The sequence below is a fragment of the Triticum urartu genome, chromosome 6 (genome assembly GCF_003073215.2).
Source record: "Triticum urartu cultivar G1812 chromosome 6, Tu2.1, whole genome shotgun sequence".
Classification (NCBI taxonomy): Eukaryota; Viridiplantae; Streptophyta; class Magnoliopsida; order Poales; family Poaceae; genus Triticum; species Triticum urartu.
This window is the reverse complement of record NC_053027.1, coordinates 228,915,466-228,935,282: the sequence shown is the minus strand read 5'-3', so window position 1 is coordinate 228,935,282 and position 19,817 is coordinate 228,915,466. Positions and strand designations below refer to the sequence as shown.

General features: G+C 45.3%; 1 protein-coding gene across 1 annotated transcript; it reads right to left on the bottom strand.

Annotated features, from left to right (window-relative positions):
• Nucleotides 1-1,950: 1,950 nt before the first annotated feature.
• LOC125512672 (protein GRAVITROPIC IN THE LIGHT 1-like) lies at nucleotides 1,951-6,748 on the bottom strand. Its single transcript, XM_048677767.1, has 2 exons — nucleotides 6,484-6,748; nucleotides 1,951-3,514 (listed from the first exon to the last, which is right to left on the bottom strand). The coding sequence occupies exon 2, from the start codon at nucleotides 3,449-3,451 to the stop codon at nucleotides 2,192-2,194; it is 1,260 nt and encodes a 419-aa protein (XP_048533724.1). The 5' UTR covers nucleotides 3,452-3,514; nucleotides 6,484-6,748; the 3' UTR covers nucleotides 1,951-2,191.
• Nucleotides 6,749-19,817: the final 13,069 nt, after the last annotated feature.

Below are 19,817 nucleotides of genomic sequence, written 5' to 3'. Positions count from 1 at the left end.
CTAACTAGAGGAGGAGGAAGAAAAGGATCAACATGCTGGAGGGCTCTATTGGACCCGTTGAAGACCCTCAAGGTATCTTAGGCATTGTTGTTAAATTTTACAAGAATTTGTTTGGTGTCCATCCTAAAATTAATGTTAACCTAATGGACAACTTCTGGGCCCCTAGTGAAATGGTCAATGACGGCCAAAACTTCCTCCTTGAGGCTGAGTTCACTGAGGCAAAAGTTAAGGATATTGTATTTGGCTCTATGCCAAAGAAGCACCTGGTCCAAATGGATTTTATTTTTTTGTTTTTCCAACAATTCTAGGATTTGATTAAAAAGATCTCATGAATATGTCTAATTTGCGGAATAGGGAGAGCTAGAACTACTTAGATTAAACCTTTCTCTGCTCACTCTTATTCGTAAAGAGTCTGATGTTGTTGTGTCTATACTGAAATATAGGCCTATTGCTCTTACCAACTGTGATTTTAAAATTTTCTCCAAATGTGCAACCAATAGGTTCAGTAGGGTGTGTGATGAGCTTATCTCCGCTAACCAAACAACTTTTCTGAGGGGGAGATATATCATGGAGAGTGTTGTGTATGCACATAAGATTATTCAAGATGTAGTTGTTAATAAGGGTTGTGGGTTCATTTTTTAACTAGATTATGAAAAAGCCTATGACATGGTTAATAGAGAGTTTCTTATTTCTATGATGCAACAGAGAAGATTTAGTTAGAAGTGGATCAAGTAATTCAGTCCCTTTTGTTTAATGACATCAATAGCCACTTCTTTAAGACTTGTAGAGTTGTGAGGTAAGGAGATCCTATCTCTCCTTTGCTTTTAAATCTTGTAGCTAATGTTTTCACTCATATCCTTCTTATAAACCTAGACGGGCTACCCGGCCATACAGGCGATGTGCATCGCCAGTGATCGTTCAGCCCTTAGATTTGTTTGCCATACATGATTTTACCTTGTTGTCGTCTGCTTAACTGTCCGTTGTTTGTGCTTATTAAAGCTGCATAAACTGGGTAGATAGAAGGTCTATTCCAAAAGCTGCCTACTGGAGTAGTCAATATGCAATATGCTGATGACACTCTCTTGTTCTGAGAGAAAGACATTGGGTCGGCTAGAGATCGCAAATGGGTTTTATCTTGTTTTTAACAAATCTCTGGTATGAGAACTAATTTTAACAAGTGTGATGCAAGATTGATGAGGATGAAGTCCAACCTCTTGCACAAACTTTGTGTTGTAGATTGGGTAAATTCCCATTAACAATTTGTGACGGGCTAGGAGAAGAGTTTTCTTTTTACATGTAGGAAAAAGTGTAGCTAACTGGGATCTAGTGTCCATGAAAAGAGTTTGGTGGGCTAGGAATCCCTAACATGTCAGAATTTAATTTATGCCTTCTTGTCTCCTGGATCAAGAGGTACCAGCTTTCAGATAAGAGGATTTGGGAGCAGGTCATTGATCTTAAATATAGAACCCAGAACCCTAATACTTTTTCTTGTTCTCCAACTAATGCCTCTCCATTCTCGAAGGGTGTCCAGTCTCATATGAGCTGCTAAAGCAGCCAAAATGGGATATCAATGGAAAGTTGGAAATGGAAAAATATCAATTCTGGGAAGATCACCGGTTTGGCTCTTCTAGTTTACTTTACGATGTGCTCTTAGCGACGCTCGCTAAGGACCCTTTTGTTTTTTACATGGAAAAGATCCATGAAGTAACTGGCACAGCAAAATCAAATGATCATACCCAGTGTGTCCTAAACAATTTGCTGCAGATGCCCATTCCGTCTACACATTGGCTACAAATGCAGTATAGAACAAACAAAATACTACTCCATACAAATGGAGTATCATCATTATTAGGCAGTACAAAAGCCAGATTGGGCACCAAAATGAGGAACTGAATGCCAGTTTGCAAATGGCTGTACAATCACCATACAGATAGCGACATCCACACCACATTGACAATTTTTCATAACTTATATGTAGACCAAAGACAGGATTTACATATATTACAAAACAGACAAAGCACACATTACAGTCCTCGAATGACCAAAGCATACTATGTTTTTTATGAAAAGGTGTTGCTACCACATTTCATACAAATAACATTTTGGAGAGGCGGCATTACATACAAGATGTACGATGATCTTGCAGGATGTGTGAAACGCCCGGAATCTTCTCAGGCAACCCTAACACTTATCAGTCGGCACACTTCACACCAGAAAGGTACACTCGAGACTGTATGACGCTAGTCCCGATCAAGAAACCAGGCATCACCATCAAGTCGACTCTAGGCCTCTCGGCATTCTCATCCAAGATGATGTTCTTCACAACACTTTCCATGTGAATCTCCGAGAACTCGCTTGCCTTCTTCACTTGGAAGACCCTGACCTTTGGGTCGAAAGAGTAGGCCAGCCTGTGCAACAACCATATGGACTTCGCCAACTTGAGAAATGCCTGATAGAAAGGTGTCCTTGGATGCCCGCCACTCATGACGTAGTTTCTCTGATCCATATTGCCGAAGAAAGAACCTTCCATCTTTGGGTGCACAAGTAATAGGTATTTGCTTCTGCAGAACTTACCGAAAACTGAATCTGGGTTTTGGCTCAATACATCCAAAGGATCCATGGCTCGTACTGCGAGGAATTGATGGAAGAAAGCCTCATTGGAAACAGTGGCATTAGCAGCATCGATCGAGAAGTTCTCTTGATGGAAACCACTGAAGATTCTCTGGCAGATATAGGACTCAAACGCATACTTCTTGTGAGCTCTCCTTGTGTAAACTACATCAGGTTCAATCGCGTTAGCAGCAGCATCAAGATCCCAACCTGCAGCTTTCATCATGTTGATCAAGGGCTTTGAGAACTCATGTATTGATTGGTATGCATTATCAGCAGTAGATGTAAACAAGCTTGGTGTCAGCTCAACAGAGAAATAGCTCTCTTCTTCATCAGATTCCTCTGACTCCTTGTTAAGTAAGCCCCTTTGTTTCAATTTCTTCTCCAGTTTTGTTTTCCGATGTTTGGCCTCATCGGTTTGCTGCTGTAAGTGGATAATCTCAGTATCTCTATTCTGGATCTGGGACTGGAACTTCTTTACCATGACCTCGTATGTCTTTAACAAGTTCTGCTGCTCCTGTATTTCAGAAAGCAAGCGTGAATCTTGCGGTGATGCTGCCACTGGCTTAGGATTTCTCTCTCTGTAAGTATGTTTGAGTTCTGAAAGGCTTGTGAGCTCATCTATGACAAGCTTATCAGCAGTTTGTATTTTGTCTGGGTCGTATGGGGTGTGAGCTTCCTGCAGCTGAATGTATGCAGCCTTTAAAGAGGATATGTTGTTGAATATTCTTCCAATCATACTGCCCATGTTCTGATTCATATTTTCATCAATGGGTTGAGGATAAACTTTCTGGCTATTGTTGTCATAATTAAGTGACTCCTTGGAGCTGGGCCGGATCATACTTCTTGCCCACAGGATCAACAAAGTTAGTTGTCTTTATCAGCCTGCAAATAGCATCCACCTGCAAAAACAAACACCGAGTAAGACACGAATTGCATAAACGGACATAACAGGAAAATAGCTGAAAAGCAACTTTCTTTGCCAGTTATTTACATCCTGTAATAAGAAAGAGAAATAGATCATCCAAAATAAACTACAGCAAGCTATGGGAATCTGAACCAGAGATTCTATAACCACACACCCATATTCTAAACCTTGAACAATATATGTTACACAAAATAACCTCCACAGCAAGTCCTCAACACATCACAAACAGTACAAAATTTGAGTATTCTAGTAGGACAGCTAACAATAACCCAACAACCAGTCGATCTCCCAAGATGAACGGTATGAACTGCAGTTTACTCATTAGGGTGCCATGAGAAGATTCATTTCAAGACATATGGTCCATGTAACTGAAAGTAAAAGAAACTACAAAGCAGGCAGCCTATATGGGTCAAAACCAATGTCATCTTTAGATACCAATCATAATCATAATTCAACTCCCTGCTTCTTTACAGGTCGCTGATCCAGATTAAAAAACTTAACCATCACATATTCTACACTGATGATGATGGTGTTGATTGCCCTCTAATCAAGAACCATGTGCAGCCCAATTATACATTGCTTTCCTCCCAAGTATTGGCTATAGCAAGCCCAAATTTTATTAATCTTAATATAAATGCATAGAGAAAGTCTATTTTCTAAACTATACTTGAATTTTCCCTTCATGTACCAACCGTCTACTGCAAACCCATGCAGTAAATATCAAATTCAGCAAAGCCCACAGGGAACAAAGTCATAGAACATGCAACTTTCAACTATATGACAAGCATGTTGGGCGGCTAAAACTTCTCCAGAAGTGGCTTCTGGCTGGCTCCCAGAGAAGTGGCTGAACTGGCTTTTAGTGATGCTTGCTATCTGAGCTGTAATCAAAGTTTAAAATGTCTGGAATACCACTGAAGAAAAAGCTATCATGTTTGTTGTCTGACTTAGGGACAGTTTGATCTGTGTTGCCTTAATATAAATCATTCAGTTTGACTTGGAAATGGGAGTCGATGTTGACAATATTAGGTATTGGTAATTAAGAGTTTCCTGACGCCTTGTAATTAATTTTTAACTTGGGGTTCCCATGTGGACATGCATTGCTCCAGATGAGCTTTAGAGAATTAGTGGGATTTGTATATGATAGGTTACTATGAGATCCATGTGGTGTCGGGCTTGATAGCGTGAGACAGGTATTTTTGGATAATCATACCCAGCTCAGTTGAGAACCCACTTGTCACACACCATAGTACTCCACTTACCCACTCTCCTCTTCTCCTTCTCCATCACAATTTCACATGTCCGTTCCTGTCCACTGGAAATCCACTATGCCTCGACTTGGCTGGTGGAATGGTTTTCACTTCCCCAAGCAAACCCCTCACTTTACCACCTCACTGATCCCATGTCTGTTTCAAACCAGGCGGTTATGGCTTCAGCACTCCAGCAGCACATTAGAGAAATTCGTGCAACAATTGTCACCCTCAGCTCATTAGAGAAATTTATATGACATGGTGGAATGGTTTTCACTTCCCCAAGCACTTATGACATGTAGGCTGTCCCGCAACAATTGTCACCCTCAGCTCATTAGAGAAATTCGTGCCATCATAGTGATAGATATATGCCATATTGCCATGAGATTATATCAAGCTGCTACATTCACCACAGTCGGCGATGGCCATCGACCGATCTTTTGGGAGGACAGGTGGATCAACGGTACAGGGCACAAGAGCTTGCGCCGAACCTGTATCAGAGTGTGCCTTGCCGAACGAGGAGGACTATGACCGTCGCGCAGGCTCTGGCGGATGGTAGCTGGGCTATGAGCGTTGGCCCAGACGTGGATGAGGCCACCCTTCGTGAGTATCTGGCCCTTTGGTCGGCGACCGCTGTGATACAGCTCGCGCCGGACTCGCAAGACACCGTTAGATGGGCTTGGGAAGACAATGGCCACTACTCTGCCAGATCGGCTTACGCGGCGAACTTCTGGGGCCTCGAGAGGGCTACTTATGCGGTTCTAGCCTGGAAGTCCAAAGTCCCTCTGCAATGTCGCTTCTTCAACTGGTTAGTGGCCCGAGATAGATGCTGGACATCGGACAGGTTGGCACGGCGAGGGCTTCCCCACCAGACGGCCTGCCCTTTCTGCGATCAGGCGAAGGAGACAATTAATCACATTCTGCTAACCTGTGTCTTCGCCCGATCGGTGTGGAGCGCGGTGCTTGCAGCATTGGGCAAACCAGGATGGGCACCATGCCAGGAGGACACCATTGCAGAGTGGTTCACGACTTGCTCGTCCACGGTGATCCGGCAAAGGGACGTCATCACCATGATCTCCTTGTGTTTTTGGGAGATGTGGAAGCATAGGAACAAGATCGTCTTCGAGGGTGCCTCACCCTCAACGGCGACGGTGGTTGCTCGCCACATGTAAACTCTGATCACTGGTGGATGCCCCCCCCCCCCTCTCCTTCTTTAATGCATGATACGCACACTAGTGCGTATTCTAGAGAAAAAAATAGTGATAGATATATCTCAAGTTTGATTGAGTAGCTATATCACATGGGTGTTTCTTAGGATGAACATCATGTACCCACACATTACAACAACTACGATGACTGCTCCCTCAGCTAGTTATCCTTTCCTTGAATAATAAACCATCGAAAAAACAAAAACCTAGATCATGCTAAGCATTGGTAAGCATTGGTACAAGCAAACAGCCCTGAAGGGACGCAATAGGCATGTTATGGTTTTCTGTTGGCATCATAAGTTCATCGTTTCAAAGTTATCTGCAGCCCCTCTCTAACATAACTCAAAAAAATTGCCAGCAAGAAGTAAAACATATCAATTTCAGCAAAGGAAGGGCAACATATAGTGTGCATGAATCTGTTATTGACAGCCTAATTGCAAGGATGGTACGTAGTGACAAGTTAGCAGCATACAAAATCTATTCTTACCCGGATTCCGAGAGTGAGGAGTCCGGCGCGGTCAGGACGCCAGATGCTCAAGGGGAGGGGGTGTCCCGGCGATCTGGGCGCGGAGATCCGGGCAGTCGACGCGGCCAGGGAGGAGGAATGGGAGGGATCGGGGGCGGTGTGGACGCGGCCAGGTCTGGCGAGGGGAAAGGAGCGCAGTGTCGAGGAGGCGAGCTCGGGTGCTCGCGAGTGAGGCAGAAGGGAAGGCGGCGGATGAGAGGGATCGGTAGAAGTGGGGAAATGGGGATAGCTGTACCGTGTAAATAAAGTTCACCAACAGTTGTCGATCAAACTGTTTAGGACCATACATAGATTCCTTTTTATAAATGATTAATGTTCCTAAATATATGACATTTTGGTAGTTGAAGGAGTAGATAATTGCCCGTGCATGCAACGGGTATAAATATTCTATAATATGTTAGCTCATGATTATCTTTCATATTAGTGTGATTGTCTAAATAATTTATCAAATCACGTATTTGATTTAACTATCTGAATAATTTTTAGGATTTTATTTGATAACCACTTAATGAGAACTTATTGTCTTGCCAAAGAAAATATAATTTTATTCAGTAAGTCGATAAAAGGCGAGAGGGGAGTGACGAGGTGGACAACAAAACCTTGCGTTCTTTTTAAAGTATATATATATATAGAAGAGACTATTTGATAATCACTTAGCAAGAACTTATTGAGTCAATAAAAGCGAGAAGGGAGAAGGGGAGTTTCCTGCCGGCTGGCCGGTTGCGCGTCATGCATTGGATTGCCAGGGATCGCGCGTCTCTCGCACATCCTCCCTGGCTCTTTCTCTTCCTTGTTTTTTCCAGCATCCATCTCGTCCACTTGTTTCCCCTGCCACCCAACCGGCCTCCTCCCCCTCTTCTTCTCTCTCTCTCACCATCTTCTCTCCCCCTCCCCCGGTGAGGCACCGCCGCTGGTGAGCTCGCACGCCACCCCCTCCCCCCTTACCCCCGCTACTAACTAGCACTTCTCCCCTACGCCGCAGAACCAACCCCCAATGCTTTTTTTGGGCCCTGTGTACTTCAATATCCCATTCGCTTTTCGTGTAGAGGACTACTAGATACAGTGGCCATGGTCACGCTAGACGGGGCATGCACTAGATGTTGCGATTGGCAAGCCCAGGCGGTGCGACCAACGATGGCCGGAGCTGCGACCAGCAAGCTCGATGTTGGAGACGCGGTGACCATGCGCTGGAACCGATCGACACTGGGGCTACAACCACGGTGGAATTTTGCTAGAACTGACAGACGTCGGGTTTACAACCACGATGAAAAATTGTTGCAACCACCATGAACATTTCTTGTTAGAAGTGCGGCAAAGGCTGCAACCAGCGCAGTGAGGAGGTACAACCGTTTGACAAGAAGATGCAAACCCACGACGATCGACGGTGAAGAATGCTACAACCATGGATGACGAAAGCTGCAACCGATGATAGCAGATGCTACGGTCACTGACAAGACGTTGCAACCCACGATGGGCGGCGACGACAATGCAACAACCACGGGACGACGAACTGCAACATATGGCTGGCGGTGCTACATCTAAAAAGCAACGGTGGGCGCGGCTTTTTGCCAGAGATGTCACTATGGCAAAACTGTGATGGTATTCATGACTTTTTGCTGGAACGTCACCATGGAGACTGGAGAGTTGCGACAAAGTCGCGTGGATGCTGCAACCATAGGTGATGGAGCTGCAACCCAGGATCATGGCGGAGCCACTATTGGGCACCCGACCATGCTCGGCAACGACGCTACGACGGTCACTCGGTTTTGCTGGGATGGGCATCGACCTTGTGCTGCAACAAGACGTGGACAAGGCGGCTACGGTGCCGAACTCATGACCACGACGACGGTAACTTGTCGTGGTGTGCCTCAACGACCAACGTTGCATCGTTGGGTCTTTGGGTGCAGCAAAGGAGAGAGCGTGCGGCGTGGCAGAGCGGTTAACTTAACTTTTTTGAAATACGAGGTGCGAGGCGTTGTGGTTGAGGAAGGAGGAGGACACACTGGAGGGGGAAATCAGATGGTCGTCAACCCCGTAATGGGATGGCTGCGCGTCAACAATGTCTAGCAACCGCCTTTTTTCGAATCAATCAAAACACAGTGTTAGGGTAAAAAGACAATTTTAGAAGGAATGGTAGTTTCATTGTTTATGTCTCTCCGAGCTATACTATAAAATTGAACCATAATAGGCTTTATTCACTAAATCACAACAAGATTTTGAATGATGTCCAGACAACATAAGATCTAGCCGAGAAGGAATTTTTTACAAGTTTGTTTCATTTGCTTTCTGATTGCATAGTTAAACAAAATAACTTCGAAACTCCAAAGAGTGTTTGTGACATCATCATTATCACTACAGCTAGCCCAAGATACTCATGAACATTATGCGTCGCCTCAACCACATGGGAGCAGTGTGAAACCAACATTACCTTGCTGCATCTACGATAACTTGGCAAAAAATATGTTTGTAGTGACTTGGCAACCTATCCTTCTTTTAAGCGGCAATATAACATGCTCACATGCTCAACCATGATGAAGCATAATGCATTGCTCATATTGCAAAGTCATAATTCACGGTAACTAGACAAATTGGGGCCATTGGTAGCTCCATGTTTTGGTGTACCAAACCTATTCACATTGATGGGTTGGAATGATTTTCACCATTGGTTCTCCATCATGGCGTCCTCCAACATTTTTTGACACCATGTACGTGAAAAGCCAAGTCATGACTAAGCTAAGGTTCCAGTTATAATGCAAGCAAAACAGCACGTGGATTCTGCCTCTTTTCGCGGGGGCATCAAGTAGTAGGGGCGACGGTATAATGAAGGAAATATGCCCTAGAGGTAATAATAAAGTTGTTATTTTATATTTCCTTATTCATGATAAAGGTTTATTATTCATACTAGAATTGTATTGATCGGAAACCTTGATACATGTGTGAATATATAAACAAACACCATGTCCCTAGTGAGCCTCTACTAGACTAGCCCGTTGATCAAAGATGGTTAAGGTTTCCTGACCATGGACATCAGTTGTCATTTGATAACGGGATCATATCATTAGGAGAATGATGTGATGGACAAGACCCATCTGTTAGCTTAGCATTGTGATCATTAAGTTTTATTGCTGCTTTCTTGATGTCAAATACATATTCCTTGGACTATGAGATTATGCAACTCCCAGATACCGAAGGAATGTCTTGTGTGCTATCAAATGTCATAACGTAACTGGGTGATTATAAAGATTCTCTACAAGTATCTCTGAAGGTGTTTGTTAAGTTGGCATATATCGATATTAGGATATGTGGATGAAATAATTATAATTACGGTGGAAGAAAAACGTACCGAAAGCATCGGGATTCCATGCAAAAACAGTGCCACGAGTGGTGGCAGCAAACACAAGACCCTCGTATTAGATTGCATCACAGTACTCATCCGTGTACAGAAATTGATTTTTGAGCAATATCCATCGAGGCGTGGAAGTAAGGACGACAACAAGCTTGTCGAAGATAGCAACAACTTCATAGTTCGTGTAATCCCAAGAGAGGTTGGGAACTCAACAAATTGTTATCTTCCGTAGATGACAGTCAGCATGATCGTATTTGAACTCACGTAGAATATCGGTGCACTCAACCTCTGTGCAGTCGTTTGAGATTTTTGGAAGTGGAACCCGGTGACGAGTGTACACATTCACAAGTTCCCACTCGCAGTTGTACCCAATATAAACAACCCAATCTCCATTTGCGCCTGCCCAAGCCTTGCCCTCAAGCGATGGCACCTTAACATCATATGTATCATTATCAAGTGGCATCAACTTACACAAGGCGAGGCTTCCCTCGTCCCCGGCCAGTCAGCAGGGTCACGGCGAAGAAGATAGGGGAGATCAAACCGCTCCTGGACCCTTGGCTTCCTTATAATGATGTTATTAGTTGAGCCGGGAATGGTCTTGAACGAACCTGCCATGCTAGCCAAGGTGATGACGTCGCACCGATCAATGAATTCGTCCACCGTGTCATCATTCAGATCGGGGCAAGAATAATGGGGTCGTTTCCGGCCTGTTCCCTCCATGGAGAAGACGATCGAACAATGGCAGAAGGAAAGGTGAAGGCCAATGGAGGAGGGAGGAAGAGCTAGCGTGCGACAGCAGTTCCAAATCGAGAGGAAAGGCGAAGAGTTAGTGGACGGTTGCCACGGTACACGAAGAGGCGCCTGGGGAGCGAAGGTTGCCACAGAGGTCACACACAGACGACAAGGGCCGAGTGAACCGCATGTGTATATTGCACACACCTTGATCTGGCTGACTGTTTCTTTTGTGTTTCCTAATCACAAACAGTTCATCTGAGTGAACCGTATGATGTATATCGCAGACACCTTCATCTGGCTGCCCGTTTCTTTTGTTCGTCCTCATCACAAACAGTTCATCCGAGTGAACCGTATGTTGTGTATCACACACGCCTTCATCTGGCTGCCCGTTTATTTTGTTCCTCCTCATCGCAAACAGTTAATTGAACTGAACTGTATGCCCTTCATCGCACACGCAACTAAAATCTGAACCGTGTTTGATGCATCCGTCATCGCAAACGTTTTATACATTTTTGATGGTTTTCATACACCACTGTTTGCGATTATTGCATCGCACACAGTATCTCGAAGGGTCTCTGATCGTAGTGTCGCGTTAGCAGCATCCTACAGTAGCGACATCGTTCTCGAACCCGTAGGGTCCGCACGCTTAATGTTTGATGACGATATAGTATTATATGAGTTATGTGATTTGGTGACCGAATGTTGTTCGGAGTCCTGGATGAGATCACGGACATGACGAGGAGTCTCGAAATGGTTGAGAGGTAAAGATTGATATATAGGACGATGATATTCGGACACCGGAAGTGTTCCGGAGGGTACCGGGTACATATCGGGTCACCGAAAGGGGTTCCGGGCACCCTGCAAAAGATATGGGCCTTATGGGCCAAGAGGGGAAACGCACCAGCCACCACGGGCTGGTGCGCTCCCCATATGGGCCGAACTAGAGGGAGAAGGAAAGAGGGGAAGAGAAAGCAAAGGGGCGATTCAGCCTCCCCCTTCCCTTTCTCCCCCCTCCTCTTTCCTTCCCCCTCCGGCAAATATGGCAGGGGGCACCGGCCATGGGGAGATCCCAAGTAGGATTCGGCCTACTTGGGAGCCGCCTAGCTGCCTCCCCTCTCCCTCCCACCTAATATATGTGGGGGCACCCTAACACACACACACCAGACAATTGCCTAGCCGTGTGCGGTGCCCCCTCCACCTTTACACCCCCGGTCATATTTTCATAGTGCTTAGGCGAAGCCCTGCGGAGATCACTTCACCATCACCGTCACCACACCTTCATGCTGACAGAACTCATCTAAAACCTTGACATCTTTCTGGATTAAGAAGGCAAGGGACGCCACCAAGCTGAACGTGTGCAAAACTCGGAGGTGTCGTATGTTCGGTACTTGATCGGTCGGAGCTAGAAGAAGTTCGACTACATCAACCGTGTTGTTAAACGCTTCTGCTTACTGTCTACGAGGGTACGTAGACACACTCTCCCCTTCGTTGATATGCATCTCCATGGATAGATCATTGCGTGTGCGTAGAATTTTTTTCATGCAACGATTCCCAATAGTGGCATCGTGAGCCAGGTCTATGCGTAGATGATTGATGCGGCTTGAACTACGTCGGTATTTCCCCAAAGAGGAACGAATGATGTAGCACAACTATGGTAGGTATTTCCCTCAGTGATGAGACCAAGGTTATCGAACCAGTAGGAGAACCACGCAACACTATGTGAATGACACCTGCACACAAATAACAAATACTCGCAACCCGATGTATTAAAGGGGTTGTCAATCCCTTTCGGGTAACGACGCCAGAAATTGGTAAGTAGACGGGATAAAATTGTGATAGATTGATAAAAGCAAATAAAATTCAGCGAGGTATTTTTGGGTTTTTGGATTAATAGATCTGGAAATAAAAGCAAATAAAATAGATCGCGAAGGCAAATATAATAAAGAAGAGACCTGGGGGCCGTAGATTTCACTAGTGGCTTCCTCGAGAAAAATAACATACGGTGGGTAAACAAATTACTGTTGTGTAATTGATAGAACTTCAAATAATCATGACGATATCCAGGCAATGATCATTATATAGCATCATGTCCAAGATTAGTAGACCGACTCCTGCCTGCATCTACTATTATTACTCCACACATCGACCGCTATCCAGCATGCATCTAGTGTATTAAGTTCATGGAGAAACGGAGTAATGCAATAAGAACGATGACATGATGCAAACAAGTGATACGTCTCGAACATATCTATAATTTATGAAGTATTCATGTTGTTATATTATCATTCTTGGATGTTTTACAATCATTTTATAGTAACTTTATATCATTTTTTGGGACTAACCTATTGACCCAGTGCCCAGTGCGAGTTGCTGTTTTTTGCTTGTTTTTTACATCGTAGGAAATCAATATCACACGGAGTCCAAATACTGTGAAACTTTTTATGGATTTTTTATGGACTAGAAGACATCCAGTGGGCTAGAGCAGCACCTGGGGTGCCCCCGAGGGGGGCACAACCCACCAGGGCGCGCCTGGGGGCCCAGGCGCGCCCATGTGGGCTGTGCCCACCTCGTGACCTCCCGCACCCCCTCTTTACCATATAAATCACCAAATACTCCAAAAACCCTAGGGGGTAATACTAGATCGGAAGTTCCACCGTGGCAAGCCTCTGTAGCCACGAAAAACCAATCGAGAGCCCATTCCGGCACCCTGTCGAAGGGGGAAATCATCACGAGTGGCCATCTTCATCATCCCGGCGGCCACCATGATGAGGAGGGAGTAGTTCACCCTCGGGGCTGAGGGTTTGTACCAGTAGCTATGTGTTTAATCTCTCTCTCTCTCTCTCTCGTGTTCTTGAGATGGCACGATCTTGATGTATCACGGGCTTTGTTAATATAGTTGGATCATATGGTGTTTTCCCCTCTATATCTTGTTGTGATGAACTGAGCTTTCCCTTTGAGATTTCGTTCTTATCGGATTGAATACTTTTATGGATTTGAGAGCACTTGATATATGTCTTGCTATGAATACCTGTGGTGACAATGGGGTATCATATTGATTCACTTTATATGTGTTTTGGCACTCAACTCGCGGATTCTCGAGGTGAGATTGGGGTAATCTATGCATAGGGGTTGATGCACGTTCTCGTCTTTGTTTCTCCGGTAGAAATCTTGGGGCACTCTTTGAGGTTCTTTGTGTTGGATTGAGTATTATGAATCTGAATTTGCTTGGTGTTATTTTAGTACAAACTCTTGATAGATCGATCAGAAAGAATAACTTCATGTTATTTTAGTATGAACTCTTGATAGATCGATCAGAAAGAATAACTTGGTGTTATTTTAGTACAAACTCTTGGATAGATCGATCTAAAAGAATAGTGATGTCGCTTGAAGCTACGTCCGTATTTCCCCAAATAGGAAGGGATGATGTAGCACAGCGGCGATAGGTATTTCCCTTAGATGTGAAACAAAGGTTATCGAACCAGTAGGAGAACCAAGCAACACAACGTAAACAACACCTGCACACAAATAACAACTTTGTTGAGGCATATCTCTCTCGATGTGGTTTTGGTGATTGATGACAACGTGTTTGCGGACTAATCATGTGCTTTGAGTATTTCAGAGATTCATCCGTGGCACGAGACGATTTCTTCCCCTCGGAGTGTCATTCAAGACGGTGTAGCTCTTTCGTTTCTCTTTCGGTGGACTAGTTGCGTAGAGGGCACCGTACTATCAAGAGGGGGTCTGCTGGGGTATTGCTTGGGTGCAATCAACACGTACACATCCGCTTCTCACCCTCAGAGCTCTTCCGCGTCGATGGAGAGATCTTTTCTCTCCTATGTGTCTTGTCTGGGTCCCAGCGGTAGTACCGTGCTACCCAGCGGTAGTACCGCTGAGGGGTCACAAGCGGCAGTACCGCTCCGCAACGGTAGTACCACCGTGACTCCGCAGCTGTACTACCGCTGGCCTGTCTGGCTCCTACCGCCTCGACTCAAGGGCTCCTTTTCTCGTGTTAGGTTTTGCGGCACTAGTTGCGGCAGTAGTGGCGGTAGTACCGCTTCGCAGCGGTAGTACCGCTCTTACCACCGTGGTAGTATCGCTCTGGGTCCAGGTCCCTGCTTCTCTCCTCTGCGCGGCAGTACCGCTGGCTCAGCGGTAGTACCTCCCCCCCCCAAGCAGTACTACCGCCCTCTGCGGGGCTATTTTGTGGGGCAACGGTTGGATTGTTGCCCCCACTATAAAAAGGGGTCCCCTTCTTCCCCGTTGACTCACCTCTTCCCCCTCAAGCTCCATTAATGCTCCAAGCTCCATTTTCGCCCGATCTATCTCCCTAGCCAATCAAACTTGTTGATTTGCTCGGGAGTGGTTGAGAAGGCCCCGATCTACACTTCCACCAAGAGATTTTCGATTCTCCCACCTATCCCTAGCGGATCTTGTTACTCTTGGGTGTTTGAGCACCCTAGACGGTTGAGGTCACCACGGAGCCATAGTCCATTGTGGTGAAGCTTCATGGTATTGTTGGGAGCCTCCGATTAAGTTGTGGAGATTGCCCCAACCTTGTTTGTAAAGGTCCGGTTGCCGCCTTCAAGGGCACCAATAGTGGAATCACGGCATCTCGCATTGTGTGAGGGCATGAGGAGAATACGGTGGCCCTAGTGGCTTCTTGGGGTGCATTGTGCCTCCACACCACTCTAACGGAGATGTACTTCCCCTCAAAAGGAAGGAACTTCAGCAACACATCCTCGTCTTCACCGGATCCACTCTTGGTTATCTCTTACCTTTACTTGTGCAAGCTCTTTAGTGTTACTTCTCTTGCTTGCTTGTTTGGTTGTTGTCATTGCATCATATAGGTTGCTCACATAGTTGCACATCTAGACAACCTACTTTGATGCAAAGTTTAATTTGGTAAAGAAAAGTTAAAAATTGTTAGTTGCCTATTCACCCCCTCTAGTCAACTATATCGATCCTTTCAATTGGTATCAGAGCCTCGTCTCTTTATTAAGGACTTTAGCGTCCGAAGAGTATGGTTGATACCGTAGACGGTGTGGAGGAACACTCCGGTGTGAATCCGATCTTGTCTACGGGCGATGGGGGAACCTCGGTCTCTCATGAGGAGTTCAATGTGGCCTTGGAGACATTGAAAACCTCCATGACGGCCGAGGTTGAAAGCATGTTTACTAAATACCTTGAAGGGCTTAAACTATCCACCACACCGTTGAAAGTGGGTAATCCCACCGACAAGGTGACGGATGCTACCTCCGATAAGGGGGAAGCTAGTAGCGAAAAGGCTCCTTCTTCTAGTGGTAAGAATGGCACCGGCATCTTTGCTCATGTGGAACCACCACTTGTTTATGGTGGACCGGTTCCTTCCACTCATTTGAATCATGTCGGTCCTCCCCCTAAGATTGTCAAAAATGAGGACTTTGATTCTTGGGTTTACCGCTTTAAACGTCATTTAAATCATGTGAACACTAATCTTTGGAGAATCATTGAAGAAGGTTTCTATCCGCATGATCTGAGTAACTTCACTCCTCGAGAAGTTGTGGATAATCAATTCAATGAGAATGCTCTCTTCATCATTCAAGATGCAATTCCACCCGAAGATCTACCTCATCTTCGGCCCTTCGCCTTGGCCAAAGACGCATGTCTTTGTGTTGTCTCACTCTACCGGGGAAGTGCTAGCATTCAGTGCTCCAACTATGAAGTGGTGCAAGATGAGGCCGATGAGTTTGCAATGAAAGAAGATGAAGAACCTCGTGAGCTTTATCGGAGAGTAACCAAACTCGCGGTCTCACTCCGAGATCACGGGAGCAAGGACACGGATGACAATTGGATCAAGCGAAAATTCCTCAAGGCAATGATGCCCTACCACAAGGCCATGTCCTCCGTCATTCGTCAAAGGCCGGACTTCCACACTTTGACCTCAAGCGAAGTGTTGGATGAGTTTGTAGCCATGAACATTTTGGACAAGACCGCCGACAATGTGGTGCTTCGTTCTCAAAGGGAAAAGAAGCCAAACCTTGCATTAAAGGCCAAGCTTTGCGTTGAAGAAGAAGAAGAGGAAGAAGAGGAGAGCAACCCCGAAGATACAAAGTATGCATATCATGAACACATGGCACTTGCTTCAAGGCAATTTTGGAGCAAGAAAAACTCAAGGCCAAACTTTAACAAAAACAACTCAAGTGGCACGAAGAGCAAGCAACGTGTAAGGACTTGCTACAATTGTGGCAATGTGAGTCATTTTGTTGCGGAGTGCCCGTATGAGAAGAGGGAAGACAATGGTGGCAAGCTCATCTGAAAGGACAAGGCCAAGTCATTCCCCAACAAGAGCAACTTCACCAAGAAGACTCCTCCCAAGGCATTGGTGGTACAAGAAGAGTACAATGAGGATGATGACGATGATAAAGATGGTGAGTCGGTTGCCATGGCCTCTATTGCCATTACAACGACTCCACGGGTGTCTCTCTTCGACTCACCCAATGAGAGCATCACCGCCAAGTGCCTCATGGCTAAAGCCACCAACAAGGTAACCTCCAACATCAAAACTACCATCATTAATCATCCTTCTTCGACGGATAGCATTGATGAACATGAGGGAGCTAATGTGGAGGTGAATGAGTTTGATGCCTTTATGGGCAAACTTAAGGGTAAATCTAAAAGGCACTTTGTTGCTCTCTTGGAACAACTTGGTGAAGCCAATGACATGATCGAGGCTCACGAAGATACCATCTCTAAGATGGAAGGGCATAGTCATGACTATGCCGATGAGATCTCGGATCTTTCCAATGCTCTTGAGGAAGAGCGTGGTCTTCGTTTGGCTCTTGAGGAGTCACAAAACGTTGATCATGCTAAGTTAAAGAAAGATTTTGATCATGCTCTCGTTGTTTCTCGTGTGCTAAAATCCGAGAAGGCTGAACTAGAGGTTGATCTTGCTAGACCCAAAGAGTAGTTTGATCTACTTGACAAGTGTAGCGACCAGACCTCAAACGGTCTGATCTCTGTGCTCAGGTGTCATCCTTGGATCAGTAATGCTGACACCACACAGTACTTGAAGGATTTATAACAGAGTAGCAATCACACACTTATTACATTGAGTGTCTCAATAGAGAACTTATTACAATAAATATGGCTTAAGGCCATCTAATAACGATAACAGCGGAAGGCTTGGAAGATAAGTGAGTCCATCAACTCCAACGGCATCACTGAGTATAGAACCACGACCTAAAAACTCCTTAATCGTCGTCTGAAAAGTCTGCAACATTAACGTTGCAGCACGAAACGGGTCAGCACATGGAATATGCTGGCAAGGTAACACATAGAGAGTAATGGAATGAAACAGCTATACTATATGCATATTTGGCTGGTGGAAAGCTCTATGGTTACAGTTTTTGCGTAAAGCCAATTTTTCCCTACTGCAAAGGAATAAATTTTATTTAACTATCATGGTGGTTGTTAAACATTGAGAATGGTTGACAGCATCCTCAATCCCAATTAAGCATCATCATTAAACAAAACCCAACAAAATTAAATTAGAGAGTAACATGTTGAGATTCACATGATAATCCAAGTACTAGATACTCAAGATGTCCATAACCGGGGACACGGCTAACCATGATTAGTTTATACACTCCACAGAGGTTTGCGCACTTTTCCCCACAAGACTCGATCGCCTCCGTTTGGTTTCTCGCACTACATGGTGTTTGAGAAGACGGATGACGGAGACATAGTCTTTCAAAAGCGCTAGCACCTTACGATGGATAGACCGTTACACCTACTTTCCCCTACATCTGCTAGTCTACCCTGTAAGAGTTCGCACGACTTAATCAACTATGCTAGAGCCCATAATAGCTTGTGGCTGCACACGGAAGTTTCTAGTATGAAAAATCTCATGATCCCTTTGGGCCTGGGTGGTGGTCCATAAAAAAATAGGCAATCCTGGAATACCCAGGTACCTCAATCCATCCAGATGTGTGTTTAAGTTGCCACCTTAGATAAACCATTAATTAACAAACTCACATCTGTCATGGATATCACTCACCCAATCCACGTCTACTAGCATAGCATGGCACAATAGGCAAACGAAGTAACTCCCAAAGGTTTAATAATAAATAGGTAATAGGTACTACCTCAACTACTTCCCATCCCACAATTTAATTAGATCCTAATCATGCAATGTTTGAGGATTGATCTAATGCAATAAAACTGGGTAGTAGGAGGTATGATCAAAGTGTTACTTGCCTTGCTGATGATCCGCGAAACCTAGAGATTCGAAGTAACAGACGGCGCACTCCGGGTATTCTATCACAGACAAACAAACAAACATACAATAAGTACTCAACTAATTCATAGGTAAAACTCAAATAAGAGACTTAACCAGAAAGTTCAACTTAAGAACTCCGGTTTGCAAAAAGAATCAAATCAAACGAAGCAATGAAAGTCAAACGACAAAAGAAACAGGCTTTGTTTACTATTCTGGATCTAGGGCAATTTTTACAGTGGCAAAAGCTTGTTTAAGTTGGTTAAACAGATAGAGGGTTTCAAGACGAAACTCCAGGCGCTTGAATCGCCTGATTCCGATAAACGAGCGAAAAGTTATACTAAAACGAAAATCGGATCAGGAATCGCGATCAGAAAATCGCGGATTTAATCCGAGAAAAAGAAAAATGACGAACGTTCGCTAGAACGAACGAACGGACGAACGCTCGCTAATTAAATAAACCGGAAAAACCAATCTATTAAAAAAACGAAACTAAAAAAACGACAAAACCGTCGGAAAAACCGAACGGTTTTCTAAAAAAACTGGCGTCTAAAAAAATCTACCGGCGAGATTCCAGCAGCGGCGGCGGGGCTCTGGCGGTCGGCGGCGGCGGCGCGGGGCGGTCGGCGGCGGCGACGGCGCAGCGCAGCGGCGGCGGCTGTCGGCGTTCTGGGAACGGGGGTCCCCAGACTTGCCTGCCTGCGGCCTGCGGCATGGCTCAAAGGGGGCCCAGCACGGCCCGTCTTCATCAACACAGACCCAAGACCCTCGCGAGGGGCCAAGCCTCGTGGGGCGGACGACACAGAGCTTCCTCAGGCACGGCCTCATCAGGCTGGCTCGCGAGGAGGCGGAGATATCAAGGCGGGGTACCTCATGAGGTGCCCGTGACGCAAGCCATGACGACCAAGGGCGCCAGGCGGGCGCCAGCCCGCGCAGTGTCCTCCTTTCCTCTTTGGTGCAAAG